This window comes from Canis lupus, chromosome 12 (assembly GCF_048164855.1).
Source record: "Canis lupus baileyi chromosome 12, mCanLup2.hap1, whole genome shotgun sequence".
Lineage (NCBI taxonomy): Eukaryota > Metazoa > Chordata > Mammalia > Carnivora > Canidae > Canis > Canis lupus.
The window spans coordinates 17,180,586-17,203,921 of NC_132849.1; the positions used below are offsets into that span (position 1 = coordinate 17,180,586).

The 23,336-nt window shown below is 40.9% G+C and overlaps 1 protein-coding gene across 3 annotated transcripts in view; it reads right to left on the reverse strand.

Annotated features, from left to right (window-relative positions):
• Positions 1-404: 404 nt before the first annotated feature.
• The window catches only part of EVA1A (eva-1 homolog A, regulator of programmed cell death), a 48,635-nt gene continuing 25,703 nt past the window's right edge, over positions 405-23,336 (reverse strand). For 2 of the 3 annotated variants that reach the window (XM_072769983.1, XM_072769982.1), the window contains one exon: positions 405-1,658. In XM_072769983.1, the coding sequence (XP_072626084.1) occupies positions 1,285-1,658 (374 nt within the window). In that variant the 3' untranslated portion in view covers positions 405-1,284. The remainder of the gene's footprint in view (positions 1,659-23,336) is intronic. The other variant, XR_012004286.1, reaches the window with a different exon arrangement.

The following is a 23,336-nucleotide window of genomic DNA, read 5'->3' on the forward strand; positions in this document are numbered from 1 at the left end:
ATCCAACAGAAATAGAACTCACTATTCTTGTCTATAAGGCTGGAGGGGGCTGCTTCCTGTTTGTACTCCATTTCTAAATGTGGTTCAGACTTGCTCTCTTTCTTCCCTGCGGACTTCCTCTCTCCATATGGGGCCACCATTGTATTTCTTGCCTTGGCAACCACTGCTACATTTTAAGTCTATCATCTGCTTAGCAACTACTCAGCTGCATTGTAACTATAACATGCAACATACAGCAAATGAAAAGTCCTTAGTCACACAGGGGCCATTTCTTTATTCTCTAGTTTCTCCATTTCTCCCAATTCTCCAGTTGTTGATAGGGCCTGGCACAAGACCGTAGCTACCTATGTAAAAGGGCTGCCATTTAAGGTAAATATGACCACAGAGATAGACATGAAACAAAAAAGATTTTATGTAATATTTATTATTTTTTAAATCTCATCCTAATTTTGGCTTTATTCCTCCTCTCCCATTCCCATTCTTTTCTTGGAAATCCAAACTTTTTTTAAAAAAACAAAATGTTTAAAATCATAATTATCTAGAGTCATAACAAAATGTCTTCTTTCCGAAAGGGGTGAAAACAATTTTTATTCTTATGCAGCATCTTCAGATACGCGTGTTAATATATATTTTATAAACTATTTAAAATAAAACCCTTCATCCTTTGAGGTTATTGATATTTTCTAGCTCACTGACACATCTCCCATAATACATTAATTCTACCCATTTTCATGAATGAGGTGGGAACTCTACTAAAAAATAGGATTTTAATCCCTGAGGTGCCAGTTAAAATGGACAAGGTTGCCGTCGCAACACAAGATTGTCAAAAATCAGCCTTAAATAATAATCATAAATCACGCTAGCCGGATGAGAATCACCTCCGTAGCATGGGGTCGTTTAGAAAATTGCATTTACGGGGTTAAGTTCACCCTGCTATTCCTAGCCCTCATGCCATGATACTCTTCCTTTTGTAAAGGAATAACACACAGCAAGGAAGTCTGCAGAAACCTCTGAGATCCTCAGAAATCAAGAGAAACCACAGTCCCGTTTCTCTAATTCTCCATCCACGTAGTTGGAGAGGGGTCTTCAGCACCATTCCGCGACCTGGAAAGGTTGATGAACTGACTTGGGTTTTCTACTTCTGCATACATCTAGTCGGGAAGGGAAGCTCAGGCCCCCTCCCCCGGCTGCAAAAGTAGCTCTGCTCCAGGCCTTCAGCAGAAGCGCGTTCAGCCGACGGACGCCCGCGCGCTGCGGAGCCTGGCGGGGGCGGCCCGGGCGCCGCTAGTAGTAGCGGTTCAGGCTCCTGGTGCCGGGGCCGTCGGGCTGGCCGTTCATCCAGATCTCCCGGATGATGCGCTCCCGCTCCTCCAGCCGCTGCGCGCGCTCCAGCTCCTCGGCCGAGGTGAACACGTTCTTGTTCAAAGTCCTTTCGAAGCGGCGGTGTCTCCGGACCGAGATGTCGGACGCGGTGTCTGAGCTGCCATCCTCGCTGTCGCTGCTGTCGCTGCTGCTCCCCCGGTCCTGCAGGAACTTCTTGCGGGGACGCGGCCGGCAGTCGGTGCGGCAGGAGAGCCTCATCACCAGGGCCGCCAGCGTGAGCACCAGCCCGATGCACACGCCGGAGACGAAGTACAGAGCGGCTCGCTCGGGGTTTTCTGCAGGAGGAGGAAGAAGAGGCATTTGAGACAGGACGACTCCACGCGCGGGGAGCAAATAGGGCCCCCCTTGCACCCCCCTCACCCCCCTCAAAGCCCCGATGGTTACAAACATTGCCTTCCCAAGTGAAAGCTGCATCGTGTATTCAAAACCTCAATGTCAATAAATGGTGAATGTGGGTACAGGGCTAACTGGGATTCTTTTCCTATATTCTTGCAACTTTAAATTTGAAATGATTTCAAAATGGAAAAAAAAATGAAAGAAAAGTATTATTTAGGCTGTATTATAAGCAAGCAACTATACTTAGATGTCATTTGCTTAAGAGATTGTATGTGTTTAAGGCCTACTTTCACCTATAGGGGAAGATTCTTGGCTTCTGAATTTGCTCCTGCAATGCCTGAATAAACCTTTTAATCGCAGATGTAAGCAGCTTTTTTTTTTTTTCCAACAAATTTATAAATAAAACCAAGGACCAATGCCTCCTTTATTCTAACTATGCCATCATAGGCCTAAGTCAACAAATGTAGTCAGCTTCTAAGCTGTCCCCCACCTCTTAGTATGCAGACTCTTACACAAGCCCCTCCCTTTGAGGGCGGACCTAGTGGGCTGGACGCAGGAACCTATTTCTAAAAAACAATATGGATGAGTGATGGATGAGTCTAAGTTAAGTTACATAAGACTGACTTCCCACTTGCTTATGCCCTCTCTTTGGCTTTTCTCATTCACTTGCTCTGATGAAGCCAGATGCTACAGAGGGGCCCACATAGCAAGGAAGCAAGAGTAGCTTGTGGCGAGCTGCCTGCAAAGAACTGAATCATGCCAATGGCCATGGGAGTGAGTCCGGACGTGAATCGTGCCCTCCTGTTGCGGCCCTGGCCTTGCAGCTAAGCCAATCTCTGATTCCTGACCCTCAGAAATGACAAAATAAAGTGTTGTTTTGAGTCAATAAGTTTTGAGGTAATTTGCTCTGCAGCAATTGATAACATACAATCAAAGATGGAAAACCAGTGTAGGTATTTTGTGATGACCTTATCAGATGACTCTGGGGAGAAATGTGAGGTTTTCCTTGGTGAGAAAATAAAAGAATCATTCTGTTGATGTGCAATATGCTTAGTGGTCCCAGTGATGATCCCTGTATGATGTGCTCAACAGGATGAGAGCCTGTAGGTGAACAGCCTTCCCTTTGTGGGTAAGTACCAGATCATAGGGGCACGCCTGGACTTGGCTCCCAGGGCATGCTCAACCTGACAGGACTCAAGATGGCCATCAGCAAATTAGTCTTCCATAATCTATATTCACTGGTTAGTATGCATCAGAACACATATTGTTTTGTGGGTTTTTAAAGAATATAAGTGGGATCAAATATAATACATGTCCATTTTTTTAAATTTAAGAATATTTCTTAGAGAGATTTCCAGATATGCCAACAGCATTCTTTTTGACTGCTGTATAGACATATCAAAGTCTATTTAACCACTATCTTGTTACTATCACATAAATGGTTTACAATTTTTCACTATTATGAGCAATGCTAACATTGACATGCTTGTATCCTTGTACACATCTCTTTATATACATGTAGAATTATTTCTACAGGTTAGTTATCTAGCAACAGAACAATTGCATCAAAGGGCATGATAATTTTGAAGTTTTATGCATTCTAAAAAAAAAAAAATGTACCCAAGAAAGGTCTATCGGTCTAAACACAGCATATTGAATGCATGTGTTAACGATACCTCCTTCCCTCTGAAACTCCTTCCAAAATGACAGTGATGTGAATACAACAGATATAAATTTTAGGTACAAAGAGGAGAGGATAGAAGAAATAAAAGACACTAATAGCAGATACAAGAGTAGTCAACAAACAATGTAAATGTGGTGAAAGGGGAGTGATATCAATATCATAGCCGTGTAAAATATCCCTACTTTTTGTGTCCTTTTTTTTTAATAGTTAATTAAGCACCCATCCACAAACAAAAATGTCTCTGTGGGAGTCTTTGATCCAACAACATTGGCCAAGGAACCCAGGAGGAGTCTCGCCCACCCGCCCACTAGATCATCCAGTAATAGACCACAGACAGACTTTGGTTTGGACTGGGGAACTAGCAATCCCAACCACAACCCCTCCCAGCTGTGTTTGGGGAAAATTTTGAAAAGTGTTGACTTGGGCAAATAACCGTGGAAACAGAATTCCAGCACATAGCTGAAGGAAACAAACAAACAAAACAAGTTTCAAGGAACTTTTCCAGCAGTGCCCCTCCCCCCAGTAGACAGCACAGAACTGAACTATCCTGTGGCACCTCTCTGTGAGGGAAAAGGACAGCAGTGTGTGAGTGCCTGGCTACCCTAGCTTTGCCTGGATGCTGCATGGGAAACTTATTTCCCTCCAGCAACATCCAGAGTACTAAAGTGGGACCTCCATGACTGAGAGGGAAGATATTGGAAAAGAGGCAAGATAAGAATATTAAACGACATTATAAAGGGACATAGTTCATGCTGACTGTGCTCAGGATGTCTGGAGAAAGTCTACCTGCAAGTCTCTGGGAGAACCTCAGCCAAGGATCTTACTACCAGCTGGCAGACACTCCTAACACCTCAGGTGCTAAATTCATATCTTCCCTCACTCTAAGGTGGCTCCTTTCTCATGCTCCAATATTGGCAGCAAAAGTAACTTGGGTAAAGTGGAGTGCTATCTGAAAAACAGACCTGGATCTGTGGGCAAGAGAAAACACAAACTTGAGCTGTAGCACCATCTTCTGGAAAACAAAAGAGAGGTTCCTAGCAGCCAGCCAGGTGAGCTGTAAGATCCAGAGAAGACATAAAAGCTTAAGAATTCCGCCACAAGAGGGAGCAAGAAGTGTGGAGCAGGTGTATAAATACAAGGTCAGAGAGAACCCCAGATAAAACAGGATCAACAAACCATATACCACAACTAAAAATAACTAGTAAAGAGCTGAGGAGGTGTCTTTTACTTCAAAGGCAAAGCAGCAACACAAAACTACAAGGAACATGAAGAATCAAGAAGACGTGTCATCATCAAAAGATAATAATCCTTTAATAAAGATTTCAAAGACATGAAATCTTCTGCACTAGTAGATAAAAAATTCAAAATAACTGTATCGGGGCAGCCCTGGTGGCCAACAGTTTAGCGCCACCTTTCATCCCCGGGTGTGATCCTGGAGACCCGGGATCAAATCCCACGTCAGGTTCCCTGCATGGAGCCTGCTTCTCCCTCTGCCTGTGTCTCTGCCTCTCTCTCTCTGTGTGTCTCTCATGAATAAATAAATAAAATATTAAAAAAAAAACAAAATAACTGTTTCAAAGAAACAACGGGCTACAAAGAAACACAGGAGACACTTCAATGAAATCAGGAAAAAAAATACATGAACAAAATGGGAAATTTAGCAACGAGAAGAAACCATGAAAAGGAACCAGACAGAAATTCTGGAGCTGAAGAATTCAGTGATTAAAATGAAAAGTACAATAGAGAGAATCTGCAGCACAGTAGATCAAATGGAAGACAAAATAAGTGACCTAGAAGACAGTGCTTTTCAAATAACCCAGTCCAAGGCAAACAGAGAAAAAAGAATGACAAAGAGCAAAGAAAGCCTACATGATCTATGGGATTCAGTCAAATGTATAAATACTAGCATAATCAGTGTTCCAGATGGAGAAGAGAGGAGGAAGGGGCCATAAAGTCTGTTTAAAAATAATAGCTGAGGACGTCCCAAAACTGAGGAGAGACTTTGACATCCAAGTTCACAAAGCTAATGGATCACCCTATTATCTCATTGCAAAAAGACCTCCAAGCTACATTATAATGAAACTGTCAAAAATAAAAAAAAGAATCCTAAATGTATCTAGAAAAGAAAACTTATAGCAAAGGAACCCCTATTAGTGTATCAGTGGCTTTCTCAGAAACCCCACAGGCCAGGAGAGAGTGGAATGACAGTCAAAATATTGAAGAAAAAGTTGCCAACCAAGAATACTCTATATGGCAAAGTTATCCTTCAGATATGAAGAAGAAATAAAGACTTTCTCAGTGAAACCAAAGCTGAAGGAATCCTGCTTTACAAGAAATGCTGAAAGGAGTTTATCAAACTGAAGTGAAAAGATACTTATTAGTGACATGAAAACATCTGAAAGTATACAACACAGTGGTAAACCTAAGTATGCAGTCAGATTTAGAAGACTCTAATTCTGTAGTAGAATGGTATGTTAACCTCTAAACTATAGTATAAAGATTAAAGGAAAATATTGCTAAAAATAACTATTATAATCTGTTAATGAACACAATATATAAAAAGAGGTAAATGATGACATCAAAACTATAAAGGGGTATAAAAGGGTGGAGCTTTTATTTTTTTATTCTTTTAAGATTTTATTTATTTATTCAAGAGAGACACAGAGAGAGAGAGAGAGGCAGAGACACAGGCAGAGGGAGAAACAGGCTCCATGCTGGGACATGGGACTCGATCCTGGGTCTCCAGGATCACGCCATTGGCTGAGGGCAGCGCTAACCCGGGCTGCCCAGGGTGGAGCTTTTATATGCAGTTGAGCAGCTTTCAATATTTTACCAATGAGCATGATGTTAGTTGTGCATTTGTCATGTATGGCCCTTATTATATTGAGGTATGTTCCTTTTATACCAAATTTATTGAGAGTTTTATCATGAAAGGATGTTGTATTTTGTCAAATGCTTTTTTTGCATCTAAAAAATGCATGATTTTTTTTGCATGATTAAGGAAACATATGGAGATGACATCACTAATCTTAAGAGATATCTGCACTCCCTTGTTCATAGGAGCATTATTCACAATAACCAAGACATGGAAACAACCTAAGTGTCCATCCACAGATGACTGGATAAAGAAAATGTGTTGTGACCTTAAGTACATTATGCTAATTGAGATTAAATCAAAGTAAGACAAATATTGTATGATATCACTAATATGTGGAATCTAAAAAAGCCCTCCTTATAAAAAAACAGGGCATAGTTGAATAAGGGCTAGAGAGTGAGAGAATTGAGGATGTGTTATTTGAGGCTATAAATTTGCAACCAGTAGATAAATAAGTCCTGGAGATTTAGTGCACAGCATAGTGACTATAGAAAACAATATTGTATTAAAGACTTCAAAGTTGCTAAGAGACTAGATCATAATTGTTCTCACCATGAAAAACAAGATAATTAGATGATGTGAAAGACACTGTAGCTAATATTATGATGGTAATCATACTGCAATATATGAATGTATCAAGTCAACACCTTGTCACTTTAAATCTACACAATGTTATATGTCAGTTATATCTCAATAAATAATTAATTGATTACTTGATTTAAATGAATAAATAAATGTGCAGTTAAGGAGGATGAAACTGAACTCTGTCTAGCTGATATCCAGTAAGCACTGAGAGGATTGAGGGAGCTCTTGCTTTGAGGAGATTAACAGTTCAGCAAGGAAGCAGATCTACCCAGTCCAGTACTAAAGGGAAGAGCTTCTATAGAAGCATGAAGAGGGATCTCTGGAAACACAAAAGTGAGTGGAAAAGCTCAAGTTCAGATATGGGGATCTGAGAAGGCTTTCTAGAAAATATACCCAAATCCATGCTTTTACCAGGATGGAAAACCATGGGGCAGGCCTGCATCAATTTGAAACCTCATCTCCGTCATCTTTTAAACACTACTTACCTACCCTGCTGAATTGTGGTAAAGGTTAAAGGTATTACAGATGACCAGCATAAAGGGATTACCCAAGACCTTGGCAAAGATCGGCATTCAATAGATGATAATTCTATTTATTTATTTATTTTCTTCCTTCCTTCCTCCCTCTCTCCCTTTCTTCCTTCCTTCCACATTCTCTCTCTCCCTTCCACCCATCCCTCCCTCCATCTAATCTGTTTTCCTTCCTCTTCCCTTCCTCCCTCATTCCTTCCTTCCTTTCTCATCCCACTGTTTCTTCCCTGTGAGTGTGTCTCCATGTTTTTCACACCCTGCCATCACCACTCCCCCATTACATAGGTTGACTTTGAAGATAGTTACCCTGCTTTATCTTGGGAACCACTATTCTCCCTCTAGCTTAACTAGTGCATCCTATCCTGCTACTCCAACCAGAAAACATACTCTTTTACCTACAACTTTCTCAGACATGGATTCCCAGAAGAGCCCAGTAAAAGCAATGAGAGAGGGCAAGGGAGTTTAGTGGGCCTCAATGGTTCCTGAAGAGATGACTCAGGGCTGATTTTCACTGGCTGATATAATTTGTTTTGTTTTTCTTCATCAAGCTTTTGCAAAAATCGAAACTGTAGCTCTACCGTGGTTGTTTTTTCTAGTCTCTGCTCCAGGTCACTTCCTCTTGGCCAGTGATCCAACCCTGGTTTTAGCCAAATCCAGACAGCTGTTAATTGCCCAGGAAATAGAGTGGGGAGGGCTATTGTCGGTTGTTTTCCCTCAGTAAATAAAAATAAATGTATTGCTGTATCTTGCTTCCTGCAGGTCATTGTTTTCATGCGCAGGAAGAGGCTCTCTGTGGAGGTCCTGGGGCTAATTTCATTTGCACCCTCAGAGGTCAGATCATGCCCAGCAGACTCTATAGGAGAGGAGTAGCGCCAGCCCAGGCCAGATCAGCAGGTCTCTTTGCAAGTGTAACTGGTTTCCCTGCTTAGACTCTTGCCCTCAAAGCTTGCAATCCCTTGACTGGAAAGAAAAATGTTTGACAAATAGATTTTAAAGAGAGTAATGAGACTTTTGTAGAATCAGGAAGTATTCAGAGTATAATCTCTTCTCTGAACTCTTAAAGCACCGCAAGGATTCCTCTTTATAGGATTCTTCCCATCCTCATAGAAAAGCAAAGAGTCCCAGCAACACTTCTGTCCTCTCTGAAATGCTGGAGAAAGCTGCCCTCCTCTTCCATCTCGGACTTGTTCTTCCTAAGGAAGAGGGAGTGTGGGACAGTCGCTGCCCTCGGAGGCTGGCTCTGAAGTATACTCCTTGGCTTTTACCTCTTTCATCTTCCTTTACCCGTTCAGGCCATAGGCACTCCCAAAGGAGGCCTTCCTTTACCTTACCCATCAGCCACCCTGCTCACCCTCCTTCATCTACAGCAGGAAAGACCTATGGTCCTATGGCCCTAGAACTAAGGGGAGCTAGGGAGAAGGCCCTGAACATTCTTGGCTCTGGCTTAATGAATGCTGCAGTTGATACTCTATTCTGATGCTTTTCTGGCTCCTTGAGTCTGGAAGGGAGAAAGAATGTGACCAAGTAGCCCCTCAGATCTAAGCTGAACTTTATGTAGTTGTGTTATAATTAGTTATGTCATGACTATCTTTCCCATACAACAGTGAGAGATTTGAGGGCAGACTACCTAATTCACTATGGATTTCAAGAACATCCAGCACATTGTCTTGTTCAAGGTGTGTATCTCACGAATATTTATTGAATTACATCATGAACACACAATTTATAAAAGTCCAGTTAATAAACGTATTATACGTGGATTAAATATGTATAATTTGTGTGCACACATATAAATGTATACATGTATGTGTGTGTATAATGGTACAACTTCGAAAGAGTAAGGGATGAAAATATAAATCACCATAAGCTCACAACCTGAATATAGCTAGTGTGTCATGTAGTGAAGTGAATTTTCTTCTGTTCCTTCTTCCTATCATGTATGTATATATTTATTTATATTTACTTGGTTATGTTTATACAATTGGTATATTTTTATCTGCATACTTTTTAAACTTTTCTTGAAGACTTTTTAAGAGCAGTTTTAGATTCGCAGCAAAATTGAGAGGGAAGTACAGAGATTTCCCACATCCCCCCAGCCCCCACATACCCAGAGCCTTTTGCCTTATTAACATCCCCCACCAGAGCAGTACATTTGTTATAATTCATGGACCTACCCTGACACATCATAATCACATAAGGTCCATAATCACACAAGGTCTAGGTGCTGTACATTCCATAGGTTTGGACAAATGTATAGTCAGAGTACTTTTGTGTGTAATGCTACTTCCTTTCTTGCTTGTTTGTTTCATGTGTTGCCTTATAATGCATTCTCAGAAAAGGAATCTTTGTGTTGGGAGGGGATAGATATTTTTATATCTCTTGATAAATACTGCCAAATGGCTTTTCAAAAGTAGTACATTAAGTTTTCTTGCCATCAGCTACATATGAAAGTACTTCTTTTACTAAACCCTCCCCAGGAGGGTTTAGTCCAACTGTTAAAATGCGTTCTAATATTATAGGTCAATAAATGGTTACTTTATTCCACAAACATTTACTGTTAGTCTACAGTGCCTTTGGGGCTAAAAACACAAAGGTTCTCGACTCTCATAGGATTTCCAGTATAAAGGAAAACAGAAACTACTTTCTCCAAACTCCAAATTGAGTTATGGTGGGTTAGGCTCTCTTCAGAAGTGGTGCTAAGAGACTACCTCTCTCAAGGCAATCTCATAGGAAAAGTGATTCAAATTCTGGTTAACTACTACATAGTTCTCATACCACTGTACTTACACATTCAAAGAATATTGGTTAAATGAAAAAAAAAATGATTCCCCCAAAACAGCTGCATTGAAAAAATTACTGTAAACAAAGTTAAAAGACAAATGCCAAAATTATGAAAAATATTTGAACTATGCCACTGAGACGAGGAGCTAGTATATAAAGAACACCTAGAAAGGCCGTTAAGAAAAAAGACCAAAAACCAATAAAGAAAATGGACAAAAGATATGAACAGTTCACAGAAAAAGAAATACAAATGGCCCTTCAATATATGAAAAGATACTCACCCAAAACAAGACTTGGCAGACTGTGGCTCATAAGCCAAACCTGATCACCATCTGTTTTGTTGTTGGCACACAGCTGTGCCCATTCATCTATGCTTTGTCTATATCTACTTTCATGCTAACAACACAGGAGTTGAATAGTTCAAACAGAGACTGTATGACTCACATAGCCAAAAATATTTATTATCTGACCCTTTCCAGAAAAAGTTTGCTGACCTGTGACCTAAAGAAACAGAAATTATTTTTTTTAGAGATTTTATTTATTTATTCATGAGAGACACAGAGAGAGACAAAGGCAGAGACACAGGCAGAGGGAAAAGCAGGCTTCACACAGGGAGCCCGATGTGGGACTCGATCCTGGGACTCCAGGATCATGCCCTGGGCTGAAGGCAGGGGTTAAACCACTGAGCCACCCAGGGATCCCCAAGAAACAGAAATTAAATGACATTGAGGTATTACTTTTCACTTTTCAGATTGTCAAAAATCTAACAGTTTGAAAATAGTGTTGCAGGACCTTCTTACGCATCTTAAAAAGAGTAAATTGGTAAAACTCCTTCAGGGGCACTTTGGTAATACTGACCTTAACTAATAATTTATACACACTTTGATCCAACAATTCCACTTTTGGGAACTTATTCTATAAATGCACTTGAACATCTATGTATGCCCACAGTTATTTTTATTGCAACTCTGCTGCCCCATTTGAAAAGATCTGAACCAGTCCCACTAGCCAACAGAGGACTGGTTAAATTATGGTTCGTATGTACAAATGAATAGTATATAGTCATCCAAAAGAATGAGGAAGCTCTCTATACACTGATATAACACATCTTCATGATAACATTGGTGGAAAAAGCAAGTACAAAAGAGTATGTATGATATGCTACCTGTGTATATAAGGGAAGAGGATGAGACTGTATGTTCATATTTTCTTACCTGTGCACAAAGAATTCTGGGAGAATGTAGAAAGACTTGATGATGGCTCAAACATTGAGACTGGTTGGAGGATGGGGCAGTTCTGGGATAAGACTTCTCACTATACACCTTTTTCTATTATTTGATCACTGAGCCATGTTTATTCACTGATTAGTTGAATACCTAACAAATACCAGACACTATTCTAGAGGCTGAGGAAAGAAACAAAAATCTCAGTGTTCCTGGGAGCTGATATTCTACTAGGATAGACAGTAAATAAACAAGGTAAATGAATAAAACAGATTTATGTTAGATGGTAATAAGGTGATGTAGAGAAGAAAACAGTAAAAATAGGAAGGAGGTATGAAGTGTCAGACGTGTGCTAGAGGGGAGCAAGCAATTGGAGTAACCGATGGGAATCTGAGAAGGTGACTTTTAAGGAAGAAACTAAAGGAAATGGAAGAGTGATCAGGAGAATGGATTATTAATTCAAAACATTAAATTTAAAGAGCAATTATTCCACTTAATCTTGCTAACAACCCTATTGGAAGTTATTTATGAGGTTATTACTATTAATGAGATTATTATCCTCATCATAAATTATTATATTATGATATCAAGGGGTTGCTTGCACAGAGTTGAAACAAGAAGTGTTAGCTGCTCCAATCCAATGCTGAGACAGAGGGAAACAAAATGTGTGAGTACATGGAAGGGCACCTAAGCCAAGGTGGGGGAGTGTGGAGAGAGGATGCAGACCCTGCAGACTGTGAGGGAGTTAGCCAGTGCAGGATTGAACAGCAGAACTCTTAGAAAAGGAAATGGCTGCAAAAAGCAGAGGTAAGAAAAGGCATAGCAAATGGTTTAGGGTAATTGCAGTAAGGTCTTGGTCAAGGAGTTCTACAACTAAAAAGAACACTGAGAAGTCAAGTTCAGACACTAAAAGCCCTGATAAGCCAAATAAAAAAACTGTGGGTTGGAGAACTCACACTATCCCTATATCTCTTCTCCCTTGCTTGCCTCTACACCATGTTTTCCAACCTCAGCACTATTGACTTCTTGGACCAGTTAATTATTTGTCATGGGGATTGTCTTGTGCATTGTAGGATGTTTTTCCGTTGCTAGATGCTAATAGCAGCACCTCCCAACCCAGTTTTGACAACTAAAAGTGTTTCCAGATATTTCCTGAAGTCCCCTTTAGGGCAAAATCATCCCTGGTTATAAACCACTGGTCTAAAGGTTAAAGGTTAGTCTTTGTCATTTTTTTTTTCAGTTAGATGGTCGGGTAACACAGTTTTGGCCAAAGAAATGTGAAATCTACTGGAACGCCTTTCCTTTTGTCAACCATCTTGAATGACAGCAGGAGCAAGAGTAGCCATGTTGCAGCCATGAGATGACAAGCATAAAAGAAAAGACATGAGAATCACAGAGATGCTGGTCCCTACATCTTTGAGCCAATGGACTACCTACCTCCAGACTTCTTGTTATGAAGGTAAGATAACTCCTATGTGTTTAGGCCACCAAGTTGAGGTTTTCTGTTATTTGCAGCTGAAAACAATCCTAAGTATTATACAATAGTGTTTGGATTTCATCCTAGAGATAATGAGGATCCACTACAATATTCTTTTTTTTTTCCACTACAGTATTCTAAAAGATAAAGAAGAATTATATCATCAGACCTACAGTTTGGAAAGATCATTTTGCTACAAAACATAATCTTTGCTATGAAGCAAGATTGAAGGCAGATAGACCATGGAAAATGCTATTATGGCAAGATAAGCAAAAACAGAATAGAATTTGGATCAATTCAATGATGGTGAGAATAAAATGGAGGGGATCCATCGGAGAAACATTGAGAGACAAAATGGTCTGATCCTAAGCAATTGGATATGGGCAGTGAGTAAGATACACCAAAGGCTAGACATCATACTTCTGGTGTAGGTGATGTCCTACATGATACACAAAAGAAAGAGCAATTGACAAAGAAGGACAATATTTCACTGCAGGCCAGGTTGAATTTGAAATGCTTATGATACCCACTCAAGTTGTAATGTTCAGGGCATTTAGATACACAGATCTAGAAGTCAGAAAAGAATAAGGGAGTGGTAATTTTTAAAATACACGTATGATATAATTCTAAATTTTAAATTCCAATAAAATAATATTACTTTTTACAAAAGTGGTATCAATGAAGTATAGAATACTTAAACATACAGCTAAGCAAAATAAAATTTAAAATATACACACTCATAAAATTGCAGCATCCAGATATAATTTGCAATAAAATGTACTGTCATACACATATGTGAATGTACAAACATAAATGGCCTTATACTGTAGATGCACTATGGTAACAGGCTTTATTCACATAACAACACATCATAAACATCTTTCTACTTTAATTAATATTCACCCGTTTTTCTAATTTTTTACTATTATAAACAGTTCTGAGATTAACTGTCCCCATAGTAAGATTTTTGCCCATCTCCTTAGTTATTTCCTTAGGATAAATTACTAAATGTGGAATGCTGGCTAAATGGTATACATGTTTTTAAGGGCTTTTGACAGATGTTCCTAAATCGCTCTCTAAAGGGGTTGTAGCAATTTACAATCCCATAACACTGTGAGTACTCACTTCCCCACACTTTCTCCAAAACTAAAATTATATACATAACCACTCAAATCTTTGAGAGTTTTACAAAATAAAAATGTTAACCTCATTGCTGTTTTTATTTGGCATTCGTTTCATTGCTAGAACTTGGGCCGTGTATGTTTTATCAGCAATTTCTATTTTTTCTTTGGCAAACTGCTAATCCTTGTTCTTTGTCTACTATTCTTTGGGACGCTGATCTTTTATTGTTTGGTGAGAGCTCTTTATCTGTTATAAACTTTAACCCTTCTTCATTAGTGCTGCATTTTTCTCTTAGTTTGCATTTGCCATTTAATTTTAGGGTACATTTGGATAAACAGGTATTTGAAATTATTAGAATTATCAGGTTTGAAATGGCTACTCTGAAGAATGGGAACAAGATGTTTCCAAAAGCAAATACTTGAAAGGTTCAGCTGAGGTTTGATACCATGAATTTCTAATGGCTTCGATCTGCAAAGATATAGCAGCATTTGATTACTTCAGTGCAGAGGGTGAAAGAGAAAGCAGGATTTGCTTAGAGTTAGTGTTTTGCCTGTTGTTTTAATCAGAAGGGAGTTGTGTGCATTAGCAAATATGCTGCTGAAGTGATGGGCCACATGGACAAAATAAGAGGCAACTGATGCTCTGGAAGAAATCAGGAGGATCAGGGGCCCCTGTGTAGTTGAAGACCAGATACAGCTGAGTGAGAACATGAGAGAGCTACAAGATTTGGACATTTTCTACAATTTCCTTCTAACATACTTTTTATTATTGCTTCCAATCCATTTGTTCTATTTTCTTCTTTTAAAATAATTATTTTTGTATTTGTTGTAATCACCTTCATATTTTAAATTCTCTTAACTCATTTTTCTTTACAGCCAGGGATTGTTCCCCGTCACACTCCAAATTAATTTTTAAGCCAGCAAGTCTATTTACTGGATCTAACACATTTTATTTTAGCCATTTTACTTTCCATTTCTTTGCATTTTCTTTTTACTTCAGCCTGTATTTATTTAAAAGGAATGTTATCTTCCAGTGTCCCAAACAATATTTAATTCCAGAATATAGGGTGGGAAGAAGAAAGGTTGCAAGGGAAAGAAAAACAGGGCCATGCCCTCTTTCAACCCTAGCAAGATCACAAGACACATGGTAAACACTAGACCATTCAATGAGTTACCACGTTCAGTGGGCCCAACTCAGGGTCATGCTGGCCAAAATGGAAAACCTCCAGGTACCTCCTGTGCCAAGCAGAGCTCCAAAGTCCAGTAGCCTGTATCTCTCCCCTGAGATATGTTCTTGCAACAGCTGATTCGTAAGTGTCCATGGAGGCCTTGGAACCTCTGGGCCCTCCCTGCCACCACCCACTTCATTTGGGGGATGTCTCACTATAGACTTAAGAGGATCATCATTCAATTGCTTGTGAAACATGATTCTAAGGTTTCAAACATCTCTTTTCCAACCTAGTGCCCTTGCTCCCCAATACACCTTCAAGAAAGAGCAAAGCTGAGATTCCTCTGATGTGCGGTGCCCAGGGAAGGAGGTCCCAGGGACCAGACTTTCTTAGGGAGGTGAGAAGCTAACCACTGACCTGGTTCTTTGCTGACTCAGGAAGGGAGAACCCTAGCCTTGAGGCCTGTGCAGACTATATGCTGCATCTTGTCACCTCTGAGAAGTCCTCCTTTCTAAAATCAGGTTGCATGTCATCTAAGATCCTTCCTCAAAGAGAGGCCATGAGCTTCCATTACCCTCAACCATGGCCTAGATTTGCCATTGTAAGAAGAAAGGTCAGGTTTTACATCTGAACTCTGAGGCCACCACACATCAACCCTGACTAGAGAACCAGAAAGTAAAATCAGTCCTCTGATTAGAGGAATTCTAATCAGAACCTCAGCCCCTTCCTTTTTATACAACATCCTGAGACAACAGGCAAAACAAAACATTGTGAAAACAAACTATCAAAAAAAATTGTAAAACTCACTCAAGCAGCAGAAAATTGGTTTGGTCATTGAAACCATTGAGCATTTTCATGTATTTTTTTATTTTCAGCTTGGTTGAGGTATACTTTCAAGTATTTTTAAATGGCTCCTCTTACATGAATAGCATCTATTCTCAAGAAGGGATCTTGAGGAGACAGAAAGCCAACTTGCTAAGAGTATAACTTTGAATTAAGGACAGGACAAATATCAGGCTCTCTCAGACTCACACGCTTTGTGTCCTTGTGTCTCGTAGGAGGTTATCACACACGTCACACAGCCCCACAAGCACAGATCCCACACACACATACACGGGTGGGACTGAGAACCACTGCATAGAAACAGCAGGCAGGGGATACTCCATGAGCCTCTCTCACATGGAGTCAAATGCATAATGACAAGTAGACAATAGCCCTAGGCTACTTCATTCACTCACTTGAGCCCAAAGGAAACCAAACATTTTTAGCAAGATAAAGCTTTTAGTGTTCCACCCCACCAACACCGCCTGCCAAATTAGAGAATGCCAAGTTTGGCTTTCAAACCAGAAGATCTTTGATCTCACAATTCAGCACAACAGAGTCCCTCTGCTACGACTACGACTACGTAGCCTTTCTCTCCTAAGAATAAGGCCACTGATGGCCACCCAGGAGATAGCCTCAGCCCTCAGCCCTGGCCCAGCCAAGACTGGAAACTACCTGAGACAAAGGAATAGGCCGCTAGGATGTTGCTGAGCAAAGCCATGTCCACACACTCGGCAATCACCAGCTCCGTGCTACAGCAGAAGGGCAGCCGCGATGTGGCATCCGGAGGAAGCCTCCTGGAAATGCTTCAGCTGGATCAAGGTGGCACCTCCCTCTCTTCTCCTCTGTTTGGGAACACAAAGTGAGTGATGAGAACACATTCTACTTTCCTGAGGCCATGTTCCAGGTAGACTGAACTCAACAACAAAGATCCAGTCTCCTAAATGCCAGCCAGCCTTCCCAGACAGGGGTCTGGATCCTTGTCCCCTTTGTTCTAGTGAGTTTCTTGGCTTTCAAGGAAGCAGCAACTCCTTACATTTCTGTTTTTCCTAGACTTGCTCCTTTCTCTTCCCCATCTCCTCCCCAGTTCCCTTTTAACACTTTCCCCTCACCTTCCCTGGAACTTTTTATTGCATTCTGTCTGGCTCGCCTTGGAGGCACAGCCCATCATCACTTCAGTCACTCACTGTAACCCCAAGCGGCAGCCCACTCCTTACCTAGCTCTGCTTTTTCCTTCACTGACGGTCCTGGTGTACTTTGATCATTGTCTCATTGCACAGGTCATCAAATGTGTGTCTTTGGCAAGGGGTCAGAGCTGGCTGTCCCAAAACTGCCAAAGTGGTTCCAGTTCTAAAATGCCCACAAGAATTGGGAATTTGAGCCCACTCTCTGTCCCCAGTTCCAAGACTCCACCTGTGACCATGATGGGCCAACCACACATGCACACACACAACTGCCACAGCCTGCCCACCAGCATAACTGTCCCACAAAGGTTCAGAGTAGGGGCTTGGGATCTCAGTGTTAAGTGGCTTAGCCTCCGGCCGATGGAGCACATCCTCTCCCTATATGCTGCTGCTGCTGTGGCTCAGACCTGGCATTATCATTACCAAGTACAGTCAGTGAAGCTCTTGCTGAGATGAAAGGAGAAAAAAGTGGCAAAGACCCTGACAATTCTTATGCAATGCCGTTTAAGCTGAGGGCAGGAACTGAGTCACCATGGCTGAAAAGATGTCAGGTTGGGGAAAGCTAAAGAAGCAAAAGACTCCAGTCCTTGGAGAAGAAACAGGTTCCCAGGTGGGTCAGGGTCTCAGTAACATGTACCACACAAGAGGGTCTGGGGAGCTGCAATTCTGCAGGTGGAGGGAATGGGTCATAACAGAGAAGACAACTCACATTCTGGTGGATTCCAACAGGGTCAGGGAAAACCAAAGCAAGGGAAAAAAAGCCCAATCCACAGGTAAGAGAGAAATGACTGCAAGGTCCTTGGAGCAACCAGAGGCCCGAGAGTAGCAGGATGAGGAGCTGGAGCCTCAGGGGATCTGAGAAGGGGCCAGCTACTGCTGAGGGACTCTGCATCTCTGAGCCAGAGCCCTCGGCCTTCTTCAACAGCCATTTGAGTTCTTAAAAGGTCACAACCATATGACACAGGTGAAGAGTCGGAACCACCACTCTGAGCTCAGAGACTGTTCTACAGATGTGAGGACTTCAGGACCCAGGAAGAGAGTGAAGTCACTGGAAAATGTCTGAATGTGTAGTGGCACAAAGCTACTTCAGATCCATTCCCTCCTGTCTCCCCACTAATTCTACCATGGCACAAGTCTCACCATTTCATTTCTGAGAGTTTCTGAAGTAGTTTCTTCCTAATCCTTCTGCTAAACCCTTCTTTTGGCTCAGTCTAGCATACAATCTCACCAACAGGGTCATCTTTATAAAGTACAAATCTAATCACTTCACTCCACAGCCTAACCCTTTAACTAATCCCCATTCAACTTCTTAGCACAATACACAACCGTTTCCACAATATCTGACCCTTACCTTCGTAATTCACCTCCTACTTGAGTCTACACCCATACACATATACACAGAACTGTAGCCATGCCTAATGTCCAACATTACCAGCTTATTTTTAGTTCCCCAAACATACCACGTCCTTTTATCTTTTCATGTATTTGATCACACTTTTCCTTTTGCCTAAAATGCCTCCTCCTCCCCTTATCTGTCTAGCAAATGTTTCCTTTAAAGGAGAATTCGAAAGTCCTACAGCAAACTCAAAATCCCAGTGACTTTTTTTTCAGAAATAGAAAAATCCATACTAAAAGTTCATATGGAATCTCAAGGAATTTCAAATACCCAAAAGAATCTTGAAGAAAGAACTAAATTGGAAGTCTTAGACTTTCTGATTTCAAAATTTATTACAAAAATACAATAAGCAAAACAGTGTGGTACGGGCATAAAGACAGTATATGGACAGTAGAATAGAACAGAGAGCTGAGAAATAAACCCTTACCCCTTGTCAAATGATTTTCAACAAGGATGCCAAGACTATTCAATGAGGAAAGAACAGTCTTTTCAACAAATGGTGCTGAGAAAACTGAGTATCCACATGCAAAAGAATGAAGTTGAACCCTTACCTTCTATCATATTAAAATTTTAACTTGAAATAGGTCAGAGACCAAAATGTAACAGCTAAAATTATAAAACTCTTAGAAGAAAACACAGGAAAAAGGCTTTATGACATTGGATTTGAAAATGATTTCTTAGATATGACACCAAAAACACCAGCAACAAAAGTTAAAATAGATAAATTGGACGATATCAAAATTTAAAACGTCCATGCATCAAAGGACTCAGTCAAACAAAGTGAAAAGGCAACCCATAAAATGGAAGAAAATATTTGCAAATCATATATCTGATTGGGGGTTAATATCCAGATTATATAAAGAGCTCCTAGAAACTCAACAACAAAAAAACAACCTGATTAAAAAAACAGGCAACAGACCTGAACAGACATTACTCCAAAGAGGATACACAAATGATCAATAAGCTCATGAAAAGATGTTCAACATTATTAATCACTAAGGAATTGCAAATAAAAATCACAAATGAGATACCACCTCCTACCCATTGGGATAGCTAGCATTAAAAAAATAAATGAAGGAAGGAAAGTAGGCAGGGAGAGAGACAGAGACAAGGAAGGAAGGAAAGAAAAGAAAAAGAATGACAAGTGTTGGAGAGGATTTACAGAAATTGGAACCCTTGTATTGTGGGAGAGTAAAATGATGGAGACAGTATGGAAATAGGGTGGCAGTTCCTCAAAAAATGAAAACTAGAATCACCATAAGATCAAGCAATTTTTTGGGTATATACTCAAAAGAATTGAAAGCAAGGACTCAAACAGATATTTGTACACCACTTATTATAAGCATTATTCACAGTAGGCTGAAGGTAGAAGCAATTGAAATATTATCCACAGGTGAATGGATAAACAAAATTTTTTTAATAATAAATTAATTTTGTATTGGTGTTCAATTTGCCAACATACAGAATAACACCCAGTGCTCATCCCGTCAAGTGCCCCCCTCAGTGCCCGTCACCCACTCACCCCCACCCCCCACCCTCTTCCCCTTCCACCACCCCTAGTTCGTTTCCCAGAGTTAGGAGTCCATATGTTCTGTCTCCCTTTCTGATATTTCCTACCCATTTCTTCTCCCTTCCCTTCTATTCCCTTTCACTATTATTTATATTCCCCAAATGAATGAGACCATATAATGTTTGTCCCTCTCCGATTGACTTATTTCACTCAGCGTAACACCCTCCAGTTCCATCCACGTCGAAGCAAATGGTGAGTATTTGTCATTTCTAATGGCTGAGTAATATTCCATTGTATACATGGACCACATCTTCTTTATCCATTCATCTTTCGATGGACACCAAGGCTCCCAAAGATACAGATGCAATGAAACGCCGGGATACCCCGATGTTTCTAGCAGCAATGTCCACAATAGCCAAACTGTGGACGGAGCCTCGATAAACAAAATTTGGTGTTTATACACACACACACACACACACACACACACACACACAAATGGAGTATTACTCATAGCCTTAAAAGGAAGGAATTTGTGATACATGCTACAACATTGATGAACCTTGAGGACATTATAAGTGAAATAATCCAGTCACAAAAGAACTGTAATGAACTGGAATACTCTGGGATACCACATGTATGAAATACCTAGAGTAGTCTTTTTCATAGAGACAGAAAGTAGAGTGAGGGTTGTCAGGGGCTGGGGGAAGGGAGGAATTAGAAGTTATTGTTTAGTGTGTACAGGATACAAAGTTTCAATTTTGCAAGATTGCAAGATTGAAAAGTATTCTGGAAATGGATGGTTGCACAACAATGTAAATGCACTTAATGCCATTGAACTAGAAGTTTAAAATGGTTAAGCTGATAAATGTGTGTTATGTGTATTTTGGCATAATTTTAAAATAATAAAAAATGTTATTGAGGTTCAGGAGTGAATTCTGAAAGTTGCTCCAATCAGAGGATCTGGCAATCAAGTTTTGGTTTTAAGCTAACAGGAATGGTAGCAGAATTATTTTATACTGAAAATTGAAGTCAATAAAATTATAATTTATTTCACACTATTAATATAGCTTAATTTTTTTCTTTTTTTTTTAAAGATCTTATTTATTTGTTCATGAGAGACACAGAGAGAGAGGCAGAGACACAGGCAGAGGGAGAAGCAGGCTCCATCCCGGGAGTCCGATGTGGGACTCGATCCCGGGTCTCCAGCATCACGCCCTGGGCTGAAGGCGGCGCTAAACTGCTGAGCCACCCAGGCTGCCCAATATAGCTTAATTTTAAGTAAAAGATGTTATTTCACTTATTAAAAAAACAGATAGTAAATCATTGTAATTCATATTTAGAGATAAGAGGAAAAGCATATATCACATCAGTAGATGCAAAATTGTGTTTGTGTAATAGTCAATAAAAAATCATGATTGAGGGGGAAAAAAGAAAGGTCCACTTCAGTGAAGCTCCAATCAGACCCTTTTCTTTGGTTATCAAAGTATCCAGATATCTTTCTAATATTGCACCTATGATTTTGTAATTGGAATGATCGGTTCACAAGTTTTCTCCTAGATTGAAAAGGCATCTGCTGTATCTCTTGTCACCTAAAAATCTAGCATGGTACCTGATGAAAGGAGATTCTCAGTAAATGCTGGCTGGCTGAAAAACAAATAGAGTGTTCTGTGTAATATTCTAGGCATCAGTCTTTGAAGGGTGTTTCCAAACAGATCTGAAGGTGAGCTACCTAGAAAACCAGAGGATACCAGGGCTGACTGGCTCTGAGTGGGGTTCCAGGCAGGACACTTTGTCAGAACTATGAAAGGTTCACATACAAGAAGGAAGCTTTACTGTAGCAAAGAAATTCTTCCCACAGGTCTCCTTACACCCCAGGCACTAATGGGGAGGGTTGCAGGAGCTAGAAGCAAGAGGGATAAAAAAAGACAGGCCAAGGGTTAGGAAAGACAACCTCTGAATGGCCCATCCAAAAGAGCAACCGGGAAGATCCTCCACGGTCCACGTGGCACAAGTCAACCTAGAGCAGAGGTCAGTGCATCTTTATCTTTACCGTAAGGGGGCAGAGAGTAACTATTTCAAGCTTCAGGGACCATGTGGTCTGTTTCAACTACTCAACTTTGTCACTGTGGTACAAAAGCTACCAGAGACAATATGTAAATGAACAAGCGTGGCTGTGTTCCAACAGAACTCTATTGGCAAAAATAGGTGGTGGACCCAATTTGAGCCATGGGCCATAGTTTGCAGACCTCTGGTCTAAAGTCTTCCTACTTAATGGAGGTCCAAGGACCAGCAGCAGTGACATCACACGGGAGCTTGTTGGATCCATATAATCTCGGACAGCACCCAAGATCTTTGGAATCAAATTCCCATTTTATAAAATGCCCAGCAGAGTTTGCAAAGTGCTCTACCTAACCTCTGAGATCCCCTTCATCCTGAGCGCTAAGACTCTACAAAAGCACAAGCCCAGGAGGCACTTAGTGCCTTCTTCATAAATCTGACCCAGGGTACAAGGGCAAGTCCTCGCTGGCCCTGCACACAGGCAGTTCTCTGGGCAGTTACAGCACACCTTAGAGAGGACACCAAGACAGAGGGCACAACTCGGCCGAGGAGATTCTGCTCCGGACAGCTGCCAATGAGACATGGACTGCAGAAGCTAGAGAAGTGATGAACCCCAGAGCCGAACTGTAAATCCAAACCCTTCTCCCTGACTCTCCCTCAACAGGGATGGAACACCCCAGGTAGCTCCCAACACCTCCCACTGGTGATTTGCCCTATCATTAAAACTTTCCTGCATCTCCTATTGTGGTGGTGAATTTTATGAGTCAATATGACAAGCCATGGGGTGCCCAGATGAAACATCATTTGTAAGTGTCTCCAGACCAGGTTAGCACTCGAATCCATGGACTCACAAAAGTAGACCACTCTCCCCAATGTGGGTTGGCATCATCCAGTCTGTTCAGGGCCTAACAGAATGAAAGGTGGAGGGAGGAGGCATTTGCCCCCCTTTTTCCTGTCTTACTGCTTGAGGTGAGACATCTCATTTCATCTTATCCAGCCTCAGTTTGGACTTTCACTACTGGCTCCCCTGGTTCTCAGGCCTTCAGACTTGAACTGAATGATACTACAGGCTCTCCTGGGTCTCTAGCTTGCAGTTGAAAGATCCTGAGACTTCTCAGCCTCCATAATCACATATATATCTCCTACTGGTCGGATATATATATCCTCCTGGTTCTGTTTCTCTGGAGAACCCTGATCAATAC